General features: G+C 37.5%; 1 protein-coding gene across 1 annotated transcript; it reads right to left on the reverse strand.

Moving 5' to 3' along the window:
- Positions 1–2,700: 2,700 nt before the first annotated feature.
- LOC146137292 (NACHT, LRR and PYD domains-containing protein 12-like) lies at positions 2,701–21,473 on the reverse strand. The gene is made up of 10 exons (XM_083393831.1): positions 21,284–21,473; positions 17,747–19,464; positions 13,419–13,571; positions 12,554–12,706; positions 11,045–11,200; positions 7,798–7,959; positions 5,618–5,779; positions 3,997–4,134; positions 3,133–3,187; positions 2,701–2,945 (listed from the first exon to the last, which is right to left on the reverse strand). The coding sequence occupies exons 1-10, from the start codon at positions 21,471–21,473 to the stop codon at positions 2,701–2,703; spliced, it is 3,132 nt and encodes a 1,043-aa protein (XP_083249957.1).
- Positions 21,474–23,383: the final 1,910 nt, after the last annotated feature.

Raw genomic sequence — 23,383 nt, forward strand, 5'->3', positions numbered from 1 at the left:
TGTGTAGAAACGCATCGTATTTGTAAATACATCCGTTTTGTAGGCATGTTTTATGGTTTAGTTGCTTTTCATATTATACTGGAATTAATAGCTGTAATATTCTGGTACTTTTCTGGTTTTCACAAATACCACAAATGGCTTTTAAAAAATTTATTTTTTGTCACTAGGGTAACATTATAAATGCAAAAGAATTCGCGAATCTTAAAGCTTCTTGTATATCTCTTGGCCCGCTTTATTGAAGTTGCTTTAGCTTAAAGGCGTCGTTACTCTCATCACCTCATATAAATGCTTTTAACAACTTAAAAGATATAAAGGCAATTTTTCGCTTCGTGCTACAGCTTTGTAATGTGACTTTTGTATTAAAAGCACCACTTCTCCAACCTGGAAATAAACAAACTGTTTGGTTTTCTTAAGGTTTGTTGTGCAGCTTTGTAACGTCATATTCGAAACAATGCATTGCCCCCCAAACAATCATCCTAGATCCCCGCCTGGAAAAATGATTGCTTTTGATAGATATAATCGACTGTTTTAAAGCTTAAGTCCTAAGCTACAAATAGCGTTGAATAATGCTAGTTGTAAGCTAAAAATAGATAAAAATATGATTCAATTAAATTCTTTTTCTGCTAAAGTGATACGCGTGACAGTACAGAGCGTCCAAGTGGTACGAGATCGTAACAAGGTTGGGAACCCCTGAATTAAAACAAGACTAAAGTAACAAATTGAAAAACCTAGCTTCCAGTGACACTCGATTTTATATTAAAGGCCAAGTTATTGTGGCAGATAGAGAATACAACTCACAGCATTTGCAATATTTTTACATTTGTGTTAATTTCGCTAAACTCACGCATAAAACTTAAAATTACTCGCGTTCCATTTACGATATTACGTAGCACCTGAGCCAAGGTTTGTTGAAAAACACAGAAACAACACTATCAGGATAAAAATGCTGTTTTTTTAGGGACACACCTTATAAGGGCTTGCTTGTACCCAGTGGCGTATAGCCAGAGTATTTTGCGCCCGGGGGCAAACTATAAAATTGGCGCACCCCTATCCATATTTAGTCACATTTCTACTACGTTAACATAATATACCTTACTTTATACGGCAAAACAATTCAAATTTTATTAAAACATTGTATTTTAAGAATAAAAAGCCTTATTTTGGCGTTTGTAAGCCTCATCTTGGCACCCCTGTACCTTGAAGCCCGGGGACATATATACCCCACCCAAAATTTACTTGATGAAAAAGGAGCCGACTGCTTTGAAAGCGGCCATTTAAACTGGCCGATTGATGTTGAGCAAAACGAATTAAAGGCGCCGAAGCAAACGCAATCAGTTTGGTGCAGAATGAGCCGTAAGCAATCACACGAGGAAAGTATTTGATCATCAGTTGAGCTAGTAGTGTTGTAGTTGACCTCTGTGTTAAGTTTGCTGCTGATGAAAGCTGCAAGTCTACTTCAATAAGGTAATTAAGCTTTTTGTTCTCTATTTTTAGTAATACGGGTGACTGTGCCACCGGCCCACAGACATCTGACAGCGAGAATAGTTTAAGCCCGCAAAACCAATACTCATGACATGTATGACTTTGCCGCCCATTTAAATGACACATTTCTAACAATAGTCTATTTGTCACGGTTTTTATGTACATATGTTGTCATTCTATGGCTCTAATGTTGTAGTTATATATAGGTTTTTATCTGCAAATGTTGTCGTTCTATCGCCTGATAATATCGTGGCAGTTATTTAACGAGCATAAGGCAAGTTTGTTTTATGCTAAGACAAATTAAGGATTTCTGTGTGAGTTTTTTGCAATTATTTGTGGCAAGAATGACATTGTAGAGAGTGTGCTTTTTAAGTATTTTTTGTTATTTTACATTTAACCCGCATAATTAGTTTACAATGTGACCGGTAGCAAAGGTAAATAGGCGTAAATTTAAAGTGGAAAGGGTGGATGACAAAGACGATTATGTAGCTTCACTTCGGCCTAACATTTTTCACAATTTCAAAACGAGAAGCTTTTTTAAAATGACCGGCATATTCAGGTTAGGCTATCAATCAATCGACCACGATTTATTTATAAAAATATAACACATTTAATGTTTGTGAATAGCAATAATAATAAAAAAGAAGGACAATAAAACAAAAATCAATAATATTTAGGCAAAACGAAAATGAAAAAGTGTGACGACACAACATTTTCTTTTACTTTAATAGACAGTCGAAAAAACTAGTTAAAATTCGTGATTTTGATGCAAATACAACGTTTGTCCAAAAGTTGGCGACATGTTAAATAATTGCCAAGGCACTTTAATTCAGACAGGAATACTATAAATAACCTCCAGGAGAGCTAAAGAGGTTGGCACACCGCGAAATAAAATTGTATTAACAACGAAAACATTAAACGAATATAACGTTAATTAAATGGGTGCAGTATTGTAGCTGTATTTGGTTCCATCGTTTTACCACAGGTACGTTTTAGTCAACTATTTCTGTTACAGTATGTAAGTATTGGTTGCAAATCGGTTTATTCAGTTGTTGTTTAGAGACTTACGACATCATTTGGATCATTTAAAAAAAATTAACTGGTTCTATAGAAAAGACAATGTTGTTATTCGCTCTCTTATGTAAAACAAAATATTGCAAAAACTATTGGATGAGAAAGAACTCAATTGCAGTTAATCTGAAATAAAGTTATAGTTGTTCAAATAATTTTGCCAAATCCGCAACGGACCTCCGACCTCCCTTTGTTGATCCCTGAGCTGACCCCTGGGGTGACCTTTGCGTTGACCCCTGAGTTGATCTTTATGTTGACCCCTGAGGTGATCTTTGCGTTGACCCCTGAGGTGACCTTTGCGTTGACCCCTGAGTTGACCTTTGCGTTGACCCCTGAGCAGACCTTTGCGTTGACCCCTGAGTTGACCTTTGTGTTGAACTCTCTGTTGATACCTGTTAAAGTAAAGAAACGCACTAATTTAGCAAAACAAACCCCAAGTTATTTTGATATTATTTACATACGCGACTAGGGTTTCTTGTATTCATACAACACTTGGTATCACCAGTAAGAAGCATGTATTGGTACTTTAATGTTAAAATGCTCTTACATGATCTGTCTCATCGTCCAAATCTTGTTCACTGTATGTTCCTTGACTTTGACTTGCTTCTGGTTCCGCTTGCTTTTCTTGATATAACTGTGGAGACAGATTTTTAAGACGTTAATCGATTATGTAACGATTCTATGTTCTGTTTAAGTGCTTGATCAAACTACTTAAGAGTTACTCTTGGCGACAAAAATGCAGTACATGGGAATGCGCAAAACTGTTGAGATTACCTCATTACATTGAGTACTTGTATTGTTGGTTTGGTCGGTTATTTATAAAAGTAAAACTTACTATAGCGGATATACGCGTAGCTGTGTAACAACAATAGGCGTCAGTCAGACTAAAAAAAAGTTATCACATTTAAAATTAAAACATGCGCTTATCTGACACGCAATTGACACTATTTAAAAATACATGAAATGTCATTATATAAAAAACCAATTACTCGTTTACATGAAATGTCATTATATATTAACCAATTACTCGTGGATGCGTTATTGCGCAACTCGCTCTACTCGTTACTCGCCCGAGTCAAGTCAGGTTGTTTTGTTCTTAACCCGAAGCTTTGTGTTTAGCTTTTCCTGCTTTTAGTTCTGCTTCTTAGTTCAGTCGGGCCTGGACAGATCCAAGCAAACTTGATCTCAGCGAGAAACAAGCGAATGCATTCGATCGCAAAAAGGTCAGACCTCCAAGCGCCTTACTTCACAACTTATTCGCCTGAACGCCACTAACTACCATCAAGCCGGAGATGGGTTATTGGTAAATGTCGACATATTTGCTCATCTAAACTTGTGCATTCGAGGCAACGGCAAGCATCATGACGTCACACGTCTAAACACTGACGTCACTAGTGTCGCAACGTTGCCCCGGCAACATATTCCCAAATTTTGAGTGCCTACCTTGCGCAGAGAATCCACATCACATTCACCGATGCCGCATCCTTCTAACTCCAGCTCTTGTACATTGTGGGCACAAGTTCGGAGGAAAGCGTGTCCTTGCCATCCAAACTTGTTGTAGCGCAGGTCCAACTTCCTCATCTACATAAGCACAGCATAATGTAAGATACAAGCAGTTGTTAGGCTGAATACAGGTTCTAGCAAATTAAACAATGCATATTCGCAACTTACACCAAAACTGCTATTCGTAATAGGTCAGGTAATAACACTTGGATTGGGATACATAATATATATGGGGGCAATGGTGGACAAAATAATTTTATGGGATGTTTTGATGAATCATAGCCGTGTACGCGTTTTAACGACCCACAAAAACGACCCACAACAGTTTAATTATTTCTACATAATTTCTCAAAATCACCGTAATGACATGCAGAATAGCCTACACCCTGCGTTCGTATTTTACGTAAACTATGTGGCTTAAATTTATTCGTATTTCTTATCTATTCATTCGGCGATAGACAAAAGCGAACTGAACTGGCATTAAATAAAATTACAAATCTAATAATGCTAATCTTGCGGTGTTGCTATAAAATGCTATTGTATAGATTTTAGGCAAATCAATTGAAATGCACGAAAGTCAAAGCTGCAAAGTCCATTGCCTAGGCCTACCGGCTGAAAAAACGTATTCGGTTGGTCTTGTAAGGATTTTCGTGCAAGCAAGGTGAGTAAAAATTGCCTGCGGTGAGGTTCGAACTAATGACCTCGGCCATACCGGGAACGTCACTCAAGCAACTGACCAATGCAAGATCAGCCATGCAGCAAACAACCACTAAATGTCGCTCCAAAATTGCGGAGATATATAAGTATGAGGGAACGTAGGCGCTTTTCGGGTTGCAACTACTTCATCAGAAAAATGTTGTTACAAAGTAATAATCGTAATTCAAGTGTTGGTTGGTAAAATATTCTCATATAGGTAAGCACAAATAAAAAGGGTGTTCAGTTTATAATTATCAATTGAGAAGAAGTGCTATCAGAATAAATGTACCCAGGCCAGGGCCATTTAAAGGCCATTCACCAGGGGTGGATTCATGGGAGAGGGAACGTAGCTGTATTATCCCTTTAGTAACTAAGTGAATACAAAAATATTTCGCAATACCCGCGAATTTAAGTTATGTTTCTAGTATGTCTTAGCCCACTTGAAAACCGGTCTATCTATGGGCGCCGTGCGCCTTATCACACACTCGAAAATTAAAGTTTGGGAAAGTTAAACTTTACAAAGACATTTTTTCACGCTGCACGCGAGTGCTTTTCCGTCTTTATAATATAAAAAATAGTCACGTTTTGACGTATAGCTATGTCCGTTACTTGTGACGTCACAATTTGACGTAACTTGTGACATCATACCTGCAATTTTTTATGCGCCCTAAAACAAAAATCCCGCATTCTCCCTGCCAGTAATTACTTCAAAAAAAATCATCAAATTCCATTTACGGAAAAATTTTTTGTACACCAGACAGTGGTTGAGTTAGCAAATCTTATACGTAATGCTGTTGTGTTGTTTGTCCACTTCAATGTTATATCAATATTCAACACACCCTTCATACCAACAACACACACTTACAGGTCGATCCATTCGTGAAATGGCGTCAGTTAGAGGTTGCAGATCGGAACCAGCGATTTCGCATTTCCACAATACCAGATGGTTGATGTTGTTTACACTTGTTGCCAGGCAACTCAAACCACGTGAATCCATCTTTTTGCCTCTTAGATTCAGTTTCTCCAACTGTGACAATAATAAATTGGTAGATTTGCCTACTCTATAAACCCACACAACATCTACGAATATAGAACTGGTGACTCAAACCGCATTAATTTAATATTATTTGGGTGTGCTAGGATTGACCATCGCCTATAATGCACATTATCAAGAGTAATTTTTGGAAATATTAACTGTAGAAGAGAAATTATATTCAGAGAGCTTAACTTAAGAGAAATTAAAGTTGAAGCAGTAAACTTATTTTAAAATATTAGAGCTATATTAATATTTCGCTTTAAACAACCTATAGTGTTAAATATTCTGCTTAACTTTCGCATAACTAACTATCTAGCTTTTGTGTTGTTTTTTACAGAGCAATTCGTTTAAAATGCCAAATCCAAAAAACTCGAAACTTGATGGGCACAGTGTAATTGTACAAGGAAGATGAGTTTAAACCAGGCCTGTACAAATTAAAATGGTGCAAGGGCCACAACAAGCAAAAACAAACAATTTCGCAGTCCGCATACTAAGGTTGCATAATAGGTCAGGTAACAACTCTGGGCTATTATTACCTATTGGGGATGGACAAAACAGTAATGTTATGGGACGTTTCGGTGGATTCTAGCAACTTAAAATTATTAAATGAATTGTTATTTTTCGTTAAATCACTAAAATAAACCAGGCCCTGGTGATTACTTCCGTGTACGAGTTTTCAGAAAATACACATCAGTTTAATTATTTCTACATAAGTTTAACAAAATCACACAATTAAAATGCAGAAAGAACACGGCGTTTGTATTTTAACGTAAACCCTCCTGCTTAACTTTATTCGTATTTCTTATCCATTCATTGACGATAGATTAAAGCTATACGAATTGAAGTGGCATTAAATAGAAATTGCAAATCTAATAACAATAATATTGCGGCCTAACTTTAAAATGTTATTGCATCAATTTGGGGCAAACAATTTGAATTGTAGACTAAAAAATGAATTGTAGTCTAAGTATAATGCTGCACTGAATGCACGAAAATTAATATATCCACGACCTAGTACCGGTTTATAAAAACAACAACCGCTTAATGGCATTTATTGAGAATGTCTAAACATATTTGGTTGGTCTTGTTAGGATTTTCGCGCAAGCAAGGCAAGTAAAAATTGCCTGCGGTGAGATTCGAACTAATGACCTCGGCCATACCGGGAACGTCACTCAAGCAACTGAGCTATGCAAGATCAGCCATGCAGCAAACAACCACTAAATGTCGCTCCAAAATTGCGGAGATATAGAAGTATGAGGGAACGTAGGCGCTTTTCGGGGTGCAATATCTTCAACAGAAAAATGTTGTTACAAAGTAATAATCGTAATTCAAGTGTTGGTTGGTAAAATATTCTCATATAGGTAAGCACAAATAAAAAGGGTTTTCAGTTGATAATTGTCAATTGAGAAGAAGTGCTATCAGAATAAATGTACCCAGGCCAGGGCCATTTAAAGGCCATTCACCAGGGGTGGATTCATTGGAGAGGGAACGTAGCTGTATTATTCCTATTTTAACTAAGTGAATACAAAAATATTCCGCAATACCCGCGAATTTAAGTTATGTTTCTAGTATGTCTTAGCCCACTTGAAAACCGGTTTATCTATGGGCGCCGTGCGTCTTATCGCACACTCGAAAATTAAAGTTTTGGAAAGTTAAACTTTACAAAGACATTTTTTCACGCTGCACGCAAGTGCTTTTCCGTCTTTATAATATAAAAAATAGTCAAGTTTTGACGTATAGCTATGTCCGTTACTTGTGACGTCACAATTTGATGTAACTTGTGACATCATACCTGCAATTTTTCATGCGCCCTCAAACAAAAATCCCGCATTCGCCCTGCCAGTAATTACTTCAAAAAAAATCATCAAATTCCATTTACGGAAAATTTTTTTGTACACCAGACAGTGGTTGAGTTAGCAAATCTTATACGTAATGCTGTTGTGTTGTTTGTCATCCTCAATGTTATATCAATATTCAACACACCCTTCATTCCAACAACACACACTTACAGGTCGATCCATTCGTGAAATGGCGTCAGTAAGAGGTTGCAGATCAGAACCAGCGATTTTGCATTTCCACAATTCCAGCTGATTGATGTTGTGTACACTTGTTGCCAGGCAACTCAAACCACGTGAATCCAGCTTGTTGCCACTTAGACGCAGTTTCTCCAACTGTGACAATAATAAATTGGTAGATATGCCTGCTCTATAAACCCACACAACATCTACGAATATAGAACTGGTGACTTGAACCGCATTAATTTAATTATATTTGGGTGTGCTAGGATTGACCATCGCCTATAATGCACTTGATCAAGAGTAATTTTTTTAAATATTAACTGTAGAAGAGAAATTAAATTCAGAGAGCTTAACTTGAGGGAAATTAAGCTTGAAGCAGTAAACTTATTTTAAAATATTAGAGCTATATTAATATTTCACTTTAAACAACCTATAGTGTTAAATGCTCTGCTTAACTTTCGCATAAATAACTATCTAGCCTTTGTGTTGTTTTTTACAGAGCAACTCGTTTAAAATGCCAAATCCAAAAAACTCGAAACTCGATGGGCACAGTGTAATTGTACAAGGTAGATGAGTTTAAACCAGGCCTGTACAAATTAAAATGGTGCAAGGGCCACAACAAGCAAAAACAAACAATTTCGCAGACCGCATACTAAAGTTGTATAATAGGTCAAGCAACAAATACGTAAAATCACAAAGACTCGCTTTCCTCCCATCAACAGGTCAAGTAACAACTCTGGGGTATATAATACCTATTGGGGATGGGCAAAATAATTTTATGGGACGTTTTAGTGAACTCTAGCGACTTAAAATTATAAAATGAATTGTTATTTTTCGTCGTAAAAAGTAGCAATTAGTCTAAAATTCAAGAAAGTTTCCTAATCCATGAATTATATCTTCAGTTACTTAACTACACACGTGTAATTTTAATGTAAATAAAAGAACATCTTAAAAACAGAATAAACACGAAACGAAACCATTAAAATCACTACAAAAAGTGAAATATTACAGTAGCGCTCGAGCCCAGGGGCGCCCGCAGAAATTTTTCAGGAGTGGGGCAATCAGGGGCGTAACCAGAAAATCAAAAAAGGGGTCCTAAATTTTCAACTTAGGGAATTCCCTTATTTTTCGCCTGATGTTAATGAATAATGACGTCATTAAAATTGTGACAGTATTACATCATAGAATGGTGATTGCAAGACGTGATAGAAAAAACCCAGAAACAGCCTAATACGTTCAGCAAAAGCGAGCATGTGCGTCGTCGACAATCCTGTCAGGCGCCAGCTGCGAAACCACGGTGTACAATCGTTAACTTCGGGCAAAAAAACAAACCAAGACCGTGAAATATGTGTGTTTAATTGTGGTAGAATCATACATAATTCGACTATCAGCAGCGCAGTTTTCAAGTTCCATGAACGGAACTAGCGCTAAATTACAAGCAATCCTTTCACCACGTGCAATACTAAACGAAGATCGTTTTTACCGGGTGTTATTATGCCACGATTGCGCAACATCTGCGCCGAACTGTGTGCCAAGTCAGCGAAATTACAAGCTGAGGTTGAGGGGAAATAAGTCGTGTCCATTGCACACTTAGCACGTGGTCTTAGAGTATGCTTGAAGAGCATAATTTTGCGTTAACTATCATTACTTAAAAATTTATACTTTAAAACGCGCAGGACAGTCAACATTATACCTCCTTTTAGGAATCTGTTTCATTTAAAGTTTGACTAGCGTTGTCAATTGTCGAATACTCACTTGCTAATCAGTCAACCTAAACCAGCGCTTCTCAACCAGTGGGGCCATAAGAACATTTGAGGTGGGCCACATACCAATTTAAAAAGCTAGATTTAGTTTCATTTGTGTCATTTTATTTCATTTTAAAGGAATAATGGTTTGGGAGGTATCAAAAAGGAATGTAAATTTATTGTTCAGCCGCAAGTATCTCACTAATGCACGGTTGATTAAACAATCTGTTTTGAAATATATTCTGCTGTGTTTTGTTCTAAACCTATTTTAAAGTTTTTTTCTGGGCCACAGAATTTTTTTGCAAGGTAAATGGGACACGAAAGAAAAAAGGTTGAGAACCACTGACCTAAACAAATAACGAAAGAGAAAAACTATCCAGCGTTTACGGTCGACCAAACTAAAGACGAAAAACGGCGTTTTGCACTCGATTTTGGCTTCGCATTAGATTAAGACGCGTGACCCAATTACTTAAAAAGCACGCCGCTTCGAACAGTTTGTTAAACCATGACAAAAACGAACCAAAAACGATAATATCACTTACAAAAAGGGGTGGTTAGAACTCCCGCCACCTCTGGATACGCCACTGGGGGCAATGGATAGTGTATATTATTTTTAACTTTCATAAGTAATACACATTACACTTACAAATAATACTAATAATCACATTTTGAATTCCAGGGGGGGGGGCAAGTGCCCCCCCTTGCCCCCCTGCGGGCGCCCATGCTGAACATCTGGAGCATTATGGAATAAACAAGAAACTGCTGTGTCTATGACACAAAATTAAATTTCCTAGGTAGAATAGTAATTTGCTAAAAATTTGTATTATTGTCGTAATACTGAAGTACCGAAATAAGTCAACATATTTGCCTGAAAAACATGCCACTACCGAATGTGTTTAATGAATATAGCATTGTCTGTGTAAAAGCAAAAGCCGCTGTCGAAACTGAATTTTTCTTATTTGTCGTGTTACAAACGTTTGCACAAAATATCCAGATATTGGTGCAAATAAGCCTAATTGTGAATACTGAACGCGCAAAATAGTGTGTATCAAACTAAACAATCAGTTTTTGGAACGTTTGTGGTTTACAGATTGCTTCCAATTAATTGTCAAAAGTCCTTGCCCCGGGTGGCCAACCCCTCTTCGGCTGACATTTTTGAGTGTTTGTTTGTAGACCGTTTTAAACATCTATCAATATGCACAAGGCTGTTAGAACAGTTTGAATTATTAACTAGACAAAATCAGAGAGGGTAATTTTTTGCAAACAAGTGCCGACTTTCATTTTTTTGCAAACAAGTGCCGACTTTAGTTGTATGGAAGCGTGTATTATATTCTCACTGATGTATTAAGGATAAACCTACATGTCTCGGTATGTTTAATATAAACAATTCGTAAAAAATATTTTTTGCCCCTCATCCCCCTAATTTATGTCGAGGCCCACGCATGTGCGGTTAATGCTAACGTATTTACTTATCACAACTAACATAAACATACGGGATGGTTTCTGCTTGAGATGGCGTCAGTTAGAAGTTGCAGATTTGACCCAGCAGTGTCGCAATCAAACAACCTCAGCTTGTTGATGTTGCTTGCACTTGTTGCCAGGCAACGCAACTCACGTGACCCCAACTTTGTCACGATGAATTCTTCCATCTACACAAAATATAGTTTGCTTTGTTAACGAGGTTTTAATCTTACTGATAAAACCTATTTAAACAGCTAAATACAGACAGAGGTCAAATTGATTGTAAACCGGAAAACGTCGTAAATGTTAATTTTAGATTCTACTCGATAAATATTTGCGCGACCAATTGCTCTAAAGAAATAAACACATCAAACGTACACGGCACGTGATTCATCATTATAGTCCGAGTTACGCAATAATTTCTATATTTAAAACATATTTCTTCAAGGAAACATATTAAAATATAGACTTAGTTTACCATTGCTAAATCATTTCGTGCCGATTAACCCGGAAAACATTACGAGAAAGAACTTGACTTATTTAGCTTGATATCGGTTCGAAATCGCTGTTTTAGGTGAAAGACAGTCGAGTGTTGTACCAGGTGGTGGGATAATGAAATCGGTAATATTCGGAGTGACTAAATATACCGAAGAATTTCATAATTCAGTTCAGTCATTTTACAAAATTTGATTTTCCAGATTTTTGAAGCGTGTTCGAATATCGAGTATTATGTAACGGAATGTGAAATCTGCATAAAACGTCACAAATTGTCTTTCCAAAAATGTCGGTTTTATTCAGTTGAATTGACAAGTAAATGTGTTTGCATCTTTCATGGCTTCGTAAACTTACTGGACACAAATCATCATATTTGCTGAATGACGGAGAAACAAAATTAATTTTTTGATGAAATTAAGTTGAAAGTCAATAAACTTAACAATTAGGCGAATTATAATGGCGGCAATTACAAAACCATGTAATTGTCACTTGTTGCACGTAAGTTACCTTACAGGGGTTTCTTTGCGTGCGATTGCTTCAATAAGAACCTCGAAACCGGATAGATCGCTCTTATAACGTTTTATTTTAAACTGTACTTAATTGAGTCGTTGTAAAAGTTAAAATTCCATATATTTATGCGCTCAAAATTATTTTGCTAAAATTCCTAATTACAGTTTTAAAACTCGAACTGTGGTTTAATGTACCTGAAACTCGCTTGCTTCTATTGTGTTTTTTTATTGATAAAAAATTGCTTTTTTATTGGTACAAAAAATTATCCCTCATCAAACACGAAACTTGCGTTTAAACGTTTACAGTTAGTATCATCAACGAAATAATAAAATCTTGATGGTGACTACGAACATCCCAAACACTACCCATGCTTGGTGGGACTTTCCCCTGTTCAGTTTCACGCGTCCGCGTTTCACTCAGGGACTTCCCCTAACCGCTTGATTGTCGATAGTGTGATTGGATAATCGCGCCCGCCTCATCGCAATAATGACCATTGTGACATAAACATGCCAATTGTTGTACGTAAGTTAACTTACAGGTGTTTCTCTGCGTGCGATTGCTTCAGTAAGAACCTCGAAACCGGACAGATCGCTCGTATTGACCAACAACAGGCGGTTTATCTTATGGACGCAGGTGGACAAGGCTGTGAGGTCACGTGAACTAGTTGTCATCACACTTACTTCATCCATCTACAAAATAACAACAAGATATGTTGGTGGGTGCGCTGTCCCAGATAGATGAGGTTCTCAAACTTATGCGCCGATAAGTTTGCCTCGTCCGCCATTGTTGGCTACCTTTAGTCAACGACGTGGTTTAAAAAGTGTAAGCAAAGTCGCTGCAGAACAAATGCGGGTTAATATGACGTTTTATTGTAAACTGTAATTAATTGAATCGTTCCTAAAGTTGAAATGCCATAATATTTATGCGCCTGAAACAATTTTACTAAAATTCCTATTAACTCAGCTATAGAGTACGCCCATTGTTAAGGCATGAGATGCGAACAGTTTTAAACTCAAACTGTAGTTATTGCTCCTAAAAATGCGCTTGTTTGAACTTTGTTTTATTTAAAACTTTGCTTTTGTGTTTGTAAATTAATTATCTCCTCATTAAACATGAAACTCGCGTTAAAACGTTTCCAGTTAGTATTATCAACGAAATAATAAAATCTGGATGGTGACTACGAACATCCCAAACACTACCCATGCTTGTTGGGGCTTTCCCCTGTGCAATGGTTGACCCACGGGGATGCCCCTTATCTATTTCACACGTCCCCGTTTCACCCATGGGACTTCCCATATCCGCTTGACTGTCGATAGTGTGATTGGAGAATCGAGCCCGCCTCATCGCAATAATGACCATTATGACATAACCATGCCAATTGTTGTACGTAAGTTAACTTACAGGTGTTTTTCTGCGTGCGATTGCTTCAGTGAGAACTTCGAAACCGGACAGATCTTTCGAATTGTTCAACACAAGGCGGTTTATCTTATGGACGCAGTTGGTCAAGGCAATGAAGTCACGTGATCCAGTTATCTTCACAAGTACATCACCCATCTACAAAATAACAACAAGATATGTTGGACTGTGAGCTGTCCCAGATAGATGAGGTTCTCAAACTTATGCGCCGATAAGTTTCCCTTGCCCGCCATTGTTGGCAACCTTTAGTCAATGACGTGGTTTAAAAAGTGTAAGCAAAGTCGCTGCAGAAAAAATGCGTGTCAATATGACGTTTTGTTGCAAACTGTAATTAATTGAGTCGTTCCTAAAGTTAAAATGCCATAATATTTATGCGCCTAAAACAATTTTACTAAAATTCCTAGTTACTCGGCTATAAAGTACGCACATTGTTAAAGCATGAGATGCGAACAGTTTTAAACTCAAACTGTAGTTATTGATCTTAAAATTCGCTTGCTTGAACTTTGTTTTATTTAAAACTTCGTTTTTGTATTTGTAAATTAATTATCTCCTCATTAAACATGAAACTCGCGTTAAAACGTTTCCAGTTAGTATCATCAACGAAATAATAAAATCTGGATACTGAATTAAAAAACTTAAATACTTGCTGGAGGTGGAAGCGTTTACGCTGTAGGGAAGACAGTGACTACGAAGAGTTTGGGGAGTGCGGAGTATAACATCCCAAATCTAATGTCCAATAACAAACTGAAAAACGTAATTTGTCGCGCCAATTAAGAGGGTTATATCAGAAAATAAAACAGAAAAATATTAGTGTATAAAATAAAAAAAATAAAAAAAATGCGTTTTGCGTTTTTAGCTAAATAGACTCAATTAAAGTCGCGCATGTTATTACGCAACAAAGTTGTACAAACCGCGTTGGTAATTTGTTCTAATTTCACCGGTTTAATCTCAGAGGCGAGCAATGACGGTCTGTTTTTCGGCATAACAACGCCATTTAAACATCGTGACATCAGACCATGAATATTTTTTGCCGACTTTACAGCAATATGTGTGCCATCAATTCTCGGTGAACAACAGGAAAGCAAACCGTTGCAAAAAAACAAGTTGTCCACTAATGTCAAAAAACTCGGGGACACTCTACTGCCATCATGTGGTAATAAAAGTTTAAAGTACCTTTTAAGAGCAGGGGTCGGCAACCCACCAATATAGTTCATCCGGCCCTCCACCTCTTTTACAACTTGGCCGCTTGGCCTTGGCCGTTGCCAGAATTTGTTGTCTATTTTAACTACATCAATGTAAAAAATTTGCGCACTTTTTGCGCATTTTTTTCGGCCAAAATGCGAAGTACATAAACTACTAGTACTATCAACAATGAACGTTACGCTATCTTAGTATGTCTGATTGTATTTTATGGTGCTGCACACTATAGTTCTTGTGTGGTTTAAATATAAAAATAAACTATATCGACATTTCAACGGTTCTATTTAAATTACATCATATCCTATTCAAATTACATCATAGATTAACGATTAAATTTTCCGCATATTTTTTTTTTCAATTTTATTGTTGGTTATGATTAGACTATGTTTATCGGCGGCAGCACACTCGATGAACCTCACGTCCTTTCGCTACCCCCGGGGAACATCAAATATTTGCACAATTGCTTTTCTTCGCGCTTGGCGCAAACGCTTTACCGTCCTTTTTTCAAATCTAATATATAAAATGGAAAAGTTTGTTGGTCAGCATGTTCGCGTTTTAGGGAAACAGACAGAGAAACGTATGGCTCCTATTGCTCCTCTTAATCGAGTCGCCTCGCAAGTCGGTAAAATAGAAAGAAACTCGTGTGCTCCCAGACAGAAAAAAAATGTTTTTCTTTCTATGAGAGAAAGTCTCGCATCTCAAGCGAACGGCGTCGCAAACCGGTCACGGGTGAGTAATTTTTATACCATTTCAAAAACCTCACACAACATTCGTTGCATGTTAACTTGAAAGAGCGGGCGTGCGACTTGCAAAACCTTATGGCGAACCGGGTTAAATCTTTTCACACATTTATAAAGCAATAACCTGCGTGAAGTACATTGCCTTGGTAAAAATAAAGTTTCATGTGGCAAAGTTTATATTGCGTTTATTGTAGCGGTTTGAACTTTAAGCAAATTTACTTTTAAAAGAGGACTTTCTTTCGTTGGATGCAGTATGGGTTTTACGTATTTGCTTGAATTTCGCCAATTTGAATAATTGCTGCTACTACTTTTTAAGCGATTTTCCATCGATATATGTCACGGGTTTTCGTTAGGTAAAATATGCGAGTCGTGTTTAGTAGCTCCATTTAAAAAAACACACAACGTTGCAATTTGTTTGTTGTAAATACCGCAATTTTTTTGTAATTATCGGCTATAATGTACGGCTTCAGCCAGCTTATACAATGTTGGTAACACGTGAATTAGTGATTTTTTGTGACCTATTTCAGACACAAAACTGATTTTTAGGTTATAAGTTAATTTTTCATCTTTACCTTGTTTAAACCAAATAAACATTTTACTGGAAATTTACGGCAACAAAGCATTAGATCTCTAAAGCCACGCAGATATGTCACAAAGTTAAACACGCCATTCCGCTTTCACATTAATACCGCTTTTACACAGTCTGTGGGGTGTTACTCTGATTGTGGGGAAGCATTAGGTTAACAAATTTTAGACACACGATATGACCTAATAATTAAAGTTCTATTTAGTGACACTCAGTGCAAACGTTTATAGCTTTTTGCAGTTTGTTTAACCACGTAAAAGTCTAAATTCACAGGTTTTCGTTAAGAAATATATGCGAGACGTGTTTAGCCAAGTTTGTGTGTTTACAGGGATGCCGGAGCGATTGCAGGGCAAGGGTGGCGACTTTTTTGGTAAGGGCAACATAGACCGCAAGCGAGCGTAGCGAAATGTTTTAACAAATGTCAAGCATGTCATTTTACGAATTTTTTTGCATTATTCCGTAGCTCAATCCCTACCCCCTTTGTGATTTCCGTCGCATAATATTTAACGTTGTGAAAGCAATATATCACTTTTTATGAAAAGGGCACTTTTTGCCCCCACTCTCCACCCCCGTGCCCACCCTCTCCGGCGTCCCTGTGTGTTTAGTACCTCAATTAAAACAAACACACACCGTTGCAGTTTGGTTTGATGTTAAATACCCTAATATTTTTTTAAATCATCGGCTATATTTTGCGGCTTCAGAAAGCTTATACTATGCTGGTAACACGTGAATTAGTAATTATACGGCCACAGCGCGACTATTTTCAGCATTTAATCGTTGTTTTTTTTAGGAAAATCACTCGAATGCTACTACCATGACTTTTGACTGCATGGGACTTAGATAACTGACGAGTTGAAGCGTCGCTTATCGCACAGGATTATTAATGATTTACGTTCCAATGCAGAATTTGTTATCTTGAAACGTAAATTTATCTAAAAAAAGGGTAAAAACTGGAGGTAAATAAACTTATTTACGCTGACGCAAATTTCAAAGTAATAACCTGTTAATGCCGCTTTCACACAGGCTGTGGGGTGTTACTCTGACTGTGGAAAAGCATTAGTTTAACTGATTTTAGACATACGATATGACATGATTTGAATTTTCTATTTAGTGACACGCAGTGCAAACGTTTAGGCATAAGCAAATTTGTTATGACATTACAAAAATATGTTTGCATTATTTATGCCTCTTAAGAACTTTATACGCTATCCGTAACATAACTTTCGGGTTATTTGCTGATTCCATAATTATAGGCTATAACATGAGGCTGTCAGTTTAACATGGTACAATGTAATGTGCAATAATAATAAAGAGCCAAAGTATGATGGATTGTTTCATTTTGTTTAACTAGATTAAATTCAGGTAGACTTCGTACATTATGATGGTTATTGTAGGTGTAATTATTTTTTAACCAGTGAGAATAACCGGTAAATATTCTATTTAACATGGGAAACGCCGGGCATTTCGCCTAGTGTTAGATAAAAGCTGATTTTCAACTAAAAAAAAACTAGGTCGCCACTGGTTAACAGTTATTATAATGAAACGCTCAAAACTCAACATTTTAGGAAAATTTTAAGTTTATATTTATTACGGCTCGCCGAGCCCTTTTTAAATTTTGGTCAGGTCCGCGACTAGAAAAGGTTACCGACTCCTGCTTCAGAAAGTTAAATGTTGTGTGGCTTCAAAACGGTGCAGGGTTCGTTTAGCGTTTACCGCTGCTTTGTTGCATTTATTTGAAAATAGTGTATAAAAATTAAAACTTAAAACAACAGTAAAACTTCACAAACCTTGTGTTTGGTTCTCGCCATTGTCTCCATCAACATTTCTAAACCGTTGCCGGTAAATGTGACTGAGTAGGGAGTGTCCCCGATGCTGATGACCAGCTCTCTTTGTGTTGCTCGAAGCACGTGACAGAGACTTGACACTTCACTGGGAAGGATCGTTCCACCCTTTATACGAAGCTCTCCAGGGAAGGAATCGGCCACTTTCGCGGTGATTTCTTCATCGTTTGATTCCTGCGCCAAACTGCAAAGCTTAAACAAATCGGAGTTAAAGCTCTCGCCATCGTTTGATAAAAGTTGAGATCCAAGCGAATCAACCAAGCCTTTCAGCAAACGTTTCTTGCTAGCAACATCGGTGGAAGAGATTTTAAAAATAGGCTTTAGCTTACGGTGGAGTCCCGTGTTTAGCAACCCGAAAAGAAACCGAAGAACCATTTCCCACGTATTACTTTCCATGCTTTGCAGATGCCCAGAAAATGTAGCCAGGTCTGTATCGAACAACAGCTTGAGTGATGTGAAAAACTCTTGCCATAGAAGATGAATGAAGAAGAATACTTTATCCCCTTCCAGTATACGAAGGTTGAGGTCGCTGGAGAAAACTTGCATGTTGAGAAAGTCCTCCATTCCTTCAGAATTAAGTCCGACTTCATCAAAGACTTCTTCGTCGAACATAATCTTGTCGTTGAGCATTCCGTGTAAAGCCAAGTCTGAAAGTTTGCGCAAAATTCTTGGATGTTCCTTAAACTTAGGCGAGCGAATACAATCATCCACAAAAGCCGCAAACACATCTGTGAGCGTAAAAGTGCCATCTTTAGTGCCATGCTTTATGATGTAAGGAGCGACGGTTTTTGCAAACATAGGAAGAAAGCACAAAGCCTTTGCATGTGGGTTTTGATCAAGTGACTTGGTGACCTTCTCATATTCTTCTTTCTTTGGGCAAATTTGTCGGAAATACAAATCTTGAGAGCTTTCGTTGAAGCCGATTACCTTGACTACAAAGTGGGGCTTGCAACTTGGGTGTAGCTTGAGAAAAGCTCCCGGTCGTGAAGTAAGCAGCTTGTGAGCATTTGGAAGAATGTCGCCACGGAGTAGGTTTTGCAAAATGACCATCGGCGTTGCGCGATCGTACAATCCGATCACTGGAGCATCCAAGTCAAGATCCTCGAACCTAGGTTCGTCCAAACCATCCAGGAAGATAAACAGCTTGTTGGATTTGGAAAGTCTTTCCAGTATTTGGTCATCTATTTCTTTTGTGTGTTTCCAGCTTGGGTCGGATGACAGGAGTTCCAAAACGCCCATTTTTTTATTAAGATCTAAAGTCTTCAAGTATTTAAAAAGCCAATATCCCTTTTGATCTGCAGGTAATTCATCTGCAAGCTCCGTTAGTGTCTGTATAATAGCAGTAGTTTTTCCAATTCCAGCTATTCCAGTCATACCGACCACGTTGCCATGCCTCTCAACGTAATCGTCATATGCTGCTTTATTTCTAAATTTCTTACTTTTGGCTTCTTCGATTGCTTCTTGTTTTGCAGCAGGAAATAGTTGGTTGAGTTTAAGAATGGTTGAGTTGACCTGGTTGTCTCTGGGTTGCTTCAATCCTTTTAAACCAAACTCCTCCAATGGTTCTTGCGAATCCCGAATGATGTCAAGAGGAACTGGGTTGCTTGGTAAAGTTCCGATGACCTTATCAGCTGCTTCCTGAGACTTTTCTTGCCATGATGTTGCTGGAAAAAAACTATTCTTTAACGAATGAAATACATTTTGTTTTATGATGTGAGTTAACTAGCATGAATGTATAACTTTCTTGGTAGAATATGTAGCGTAACATTTTGCTCTGCACGCTTAGCTTATCCCAGCCACCGAACAGTTAGTAAATGGTTAACGCCTCGTGTTTAATTTACTTCAACTCGAATCGCGAGCAAACGATAAGCTAGAAATGCCTTCTGTAAGCGTAGGCTGGCTTTGCTCAGTAAGCGCGTTTTTTTATTTCCAAAATTAATGTGTGTTATTTTGTCAGCAACTGATTTTGCTTTAGGGCCTATACCAAGTTACCTACACTGTTTTATTTATTGTATAATCGCTAATCACTTTTGATGTATCTCCAACTTAAGAACTCTTTAACAAGCAAAAGGCTTATACTGGGATCAGCAATATCGGAAATCGTTCTAGCAAACGACATTACCATCATTATGGGACTAATTTAACGCCATCGTATTACAATTTAAATGAAACGAGGGAATACCCCTCCCCCATGACTTACTTTTTGCCGTTAATTATAGGTAAATGCAAAAACCCTTAAAATGACACTAATCGGTTAAAAAACACTTATTTTGTCGGGAAAAAGATTAAAACGGGGATGCCATTATATTGTTTGAAATGGGGATGCCACTATATTGTTTAAAATGGGGATGCCACTATATTGTTTAAGATGGGGATACTATTATATTGTTTAAAATGGGGATACTATTATATTGTTTAAAATGGGGATACTATTATATTGTTTAAAATTGGAATTTTTTTTTTAATTTTTGTATTCCAAACAACGCAACCATTGCTGTCCAGCTGCTAAGGCGATTTAAAGCTACATGCGAATCATAATTTTAGGCCTAATTACTAGTATATGATGATTGTGTTTTATCAGTTTGTATTCATGATAAGTCATAAAGGTATTGCCGACTGACGTCAATTCGTACGCACGGTGAAATACAACCTGGCTAAACACACTGCTTCATTCTAGACGCTTTCAAACTTTAAGAAAGGCCGATCAAAACCAAATGTGTTTGAAGTTCAACACAAGCAACTTGAAATACAGTCGCGTTTAAGCGGTTGGGTTAATTACACGCAAAGATGTCACTATGTGGTTACGCTGCTCTATTGTAGCCGCTTTTAATGTCAACAAAATCTATCAAAATAAATATTTTTCAATTCCATAATGATAACTCGCAAAAACAGTCGCGTTTAAGGGGTTGGGCTCAATGCACGCAAAGATATCACTACTGTTTTGCAGGGCTGCGGAGTCGGTTAAAAATAACCCGAGTCCGACACCGGCCAATAAAGTAAACCCGAGTCCGACTCCGGCCAAAAAAGTAAACCCGAGTCCGACTCCGGCCAAAAAAGTAAACCCGAGTCCGACTCCGGCCAAAAAAGTAAACCCGAGTCCGACTCCGGCCAAAAAAGTAAACCCGAGTCCGACTCCGGTCAAATGTGACATTTTGTCCCGAGCCCATCCCTGACTCCACAGCCTTTATTTCACCCATTACGTAATTAAATATGCTGGTTCTTCTGCAACCACTTATAGGGGTTCATATACTTCATCCACTCACAACACATGGTTGGAAAATATACTCCATATGCTATTCAGCCTTTACGATTTACATTTGGTAACCATTTCAGTTTTGTAATATGGTACTGCGCATGCGCACGTCCGACTCGGGACTCATAGTAGTTTAACGTGGTCTTACTCGAGTCCCGAGTCCGACCCGCAGCCCTGCTGTAGCGCAACCCACACTTGGCCATTAGTTTTAAATCGAAGTTATCACCAACCGTTGTCAGATGAGGTCGCTGTTGAGTCGGAAGCTACTCCAGGTCCCTGTAGCTGGCCATATATATGAACGTCGCCTTGGAGGTTTTGTATGGGACCTTGATGACCGTAAACATCACCAATGTTTACGGGCAGGACATTGGTTGGCTGGTTGTTTGCTGGTGGAAGCTGAGGTGCATTTTCACCCTGCATAAATACGTTGATGTTCAATTTTAATTTAATTGCGTTATAACATTTTAACACAAATAGTTTCGGGTCATTTTTAGCATTTATTTTACTTAAAACAACAAATATATTTGATTTATTTTACTTTTGAAACTGCGTTTTACCTAAAACAGCTTTAAATAAAAGTACAAATAAATAATGTAATTAAACAGAGATATAATGTGCAAAGTTAAAAGCTAATTTAAGATGGTTTTAAGAGCAGAAAGTAATTCTCTATTATTGTTATTTTACATTTTTGATGGCAAAACTACAAAGATTATGTCCAAGGTAACTGTGCTACGCAGGATCATCAGTATCGCATGCCAGAAAAACGAATGACTGTTCCCTAGTGCAGCGCTTTTCAATTTTTAAAAGAACTGTCCGCACTTTATTTTTGGAAAAGTTTCATCCGCACGAAACAAGCACAGTAAGTTTGCACCCTTTAGTTTTCCCTATTTGTAAAATTACAATGAAATAATTTGTGTATTGAAACCGTGAGCCTTTACCGATATAAATATAGATAGCGTATGCTTCAATATATTTACCTTAATTAACAACGACAAGAATAACAACGACAATTTATACACAAAGAGAATTAGCAGTCATTAATGTACGTGATTAATGACTCGTTGCTGCTGAATATTTGTGAAAATTTCAGCCCAATTGGGAACAAAAGCATTGAGAGTGTTTTTCACGATTAAAAAACGCTTGTTGACAGAAATCGTTTTTAAGATGGGGCTACCAGATTTTCAGCACCCAAAAATGACGTTTTTGACGACAAGTAAAACGAAAGTAAAATTGTTATCTTTGACTTTGATGATGTTTTACAGTTCCTTAGTAGTTGGAGGCAAAAGTTACAAAAACAAAGCAAAGAAAGGTGCAAAACATGTGAGAAGCTGTTTTTACATGTGAGCTTCCGTTGCAATTCTTTTGGCGCAATGTTTGCAATAACAATTAAGAAGGTAGGGCTAGTAGGGTAATTTGTTGTAAAACGTTTTTAAACAAGCAATTTAGCATTTTTCATGGCTGCAGTATTTTTTTGGAAATAAATACGTCTCGCCTAAACGTGCTGTTGAAAGTATAGGCAACTAACTCGAAATGAGAAAAAAGGACATTTGGGCATTTATAAGCGTCCTCGGAGGACCGTTCACTTTTTTTGAAAAAAGAAGACAAATCCTCCTAAAAGAGAACATATGGTAAGCCTTTTTCAAGAATATGATCTCAAGTTCCCGGAGGCTGCTGTTCGCCAAAGGGTTCAAAATCCACAGTTCTGATTTTATTTCTGCTGCCTGATGACTTGGAAAATAAGCTTCAAACCTCTCAAGCAGTGTGTGCAAATGAGAGCTCGCCGCCTTGATGATACGTCGCTCCAGCTTATTATCTGTTTTTTTCATTTACATGCAGACACGAAGGTCTGCAGGGTTTTTAAACTGTTCAGGTTGTTAATAGAAATTTATTTTTCCAAACATTGAACTTTTTCTTGAATGATGCGATTTTGGAGGTAGATTTGAATTTATCAATTCCTTTTCCTTGTAAAGTGGTATTGAGCACATTAAGCATATCGAATATGTTAACAAGATAAGCTAGCCTAGCTAGCCGAAACAAATCTTGAAACAAATTAGCTCTATTGTCGTCTTGTCCATTGAACCACACAACAAGTTCCCCTCGCCGTTTCCACACTCTTTCCAATACTCTTCCACGAGAGAGCCACCTAACTTTGGAATAATTAACAAGACGCCCATCATCTTCCATTTCGCTGACAAGTTCATTAAAAGCGCGATACGATTTTGTTTTTAGTATTGTGGTCACAATTTTAATGACATTAGAAATCGCGAGTTGGCAGTTTTCTTCTTCATTGCCAAGTTTTTTGGCTGTCAATGCTTCGCGGTGTAAAATGC

The sequence above is a fragment of the Ascidiella aspersa genome, chromosome 7, assembly GCF_963924565.1.
Source record: "Ascidiella aspersa chromosome 7, kaAscAspe10.2, whole genome shotgun sequence".
Lineage (NCBI taxonomy): Eukaryota > Metazoa > Chordata > Ascidiacea > Phlebobranchia > Ascidiidae > Ascidiella > Ascidiella aspersa.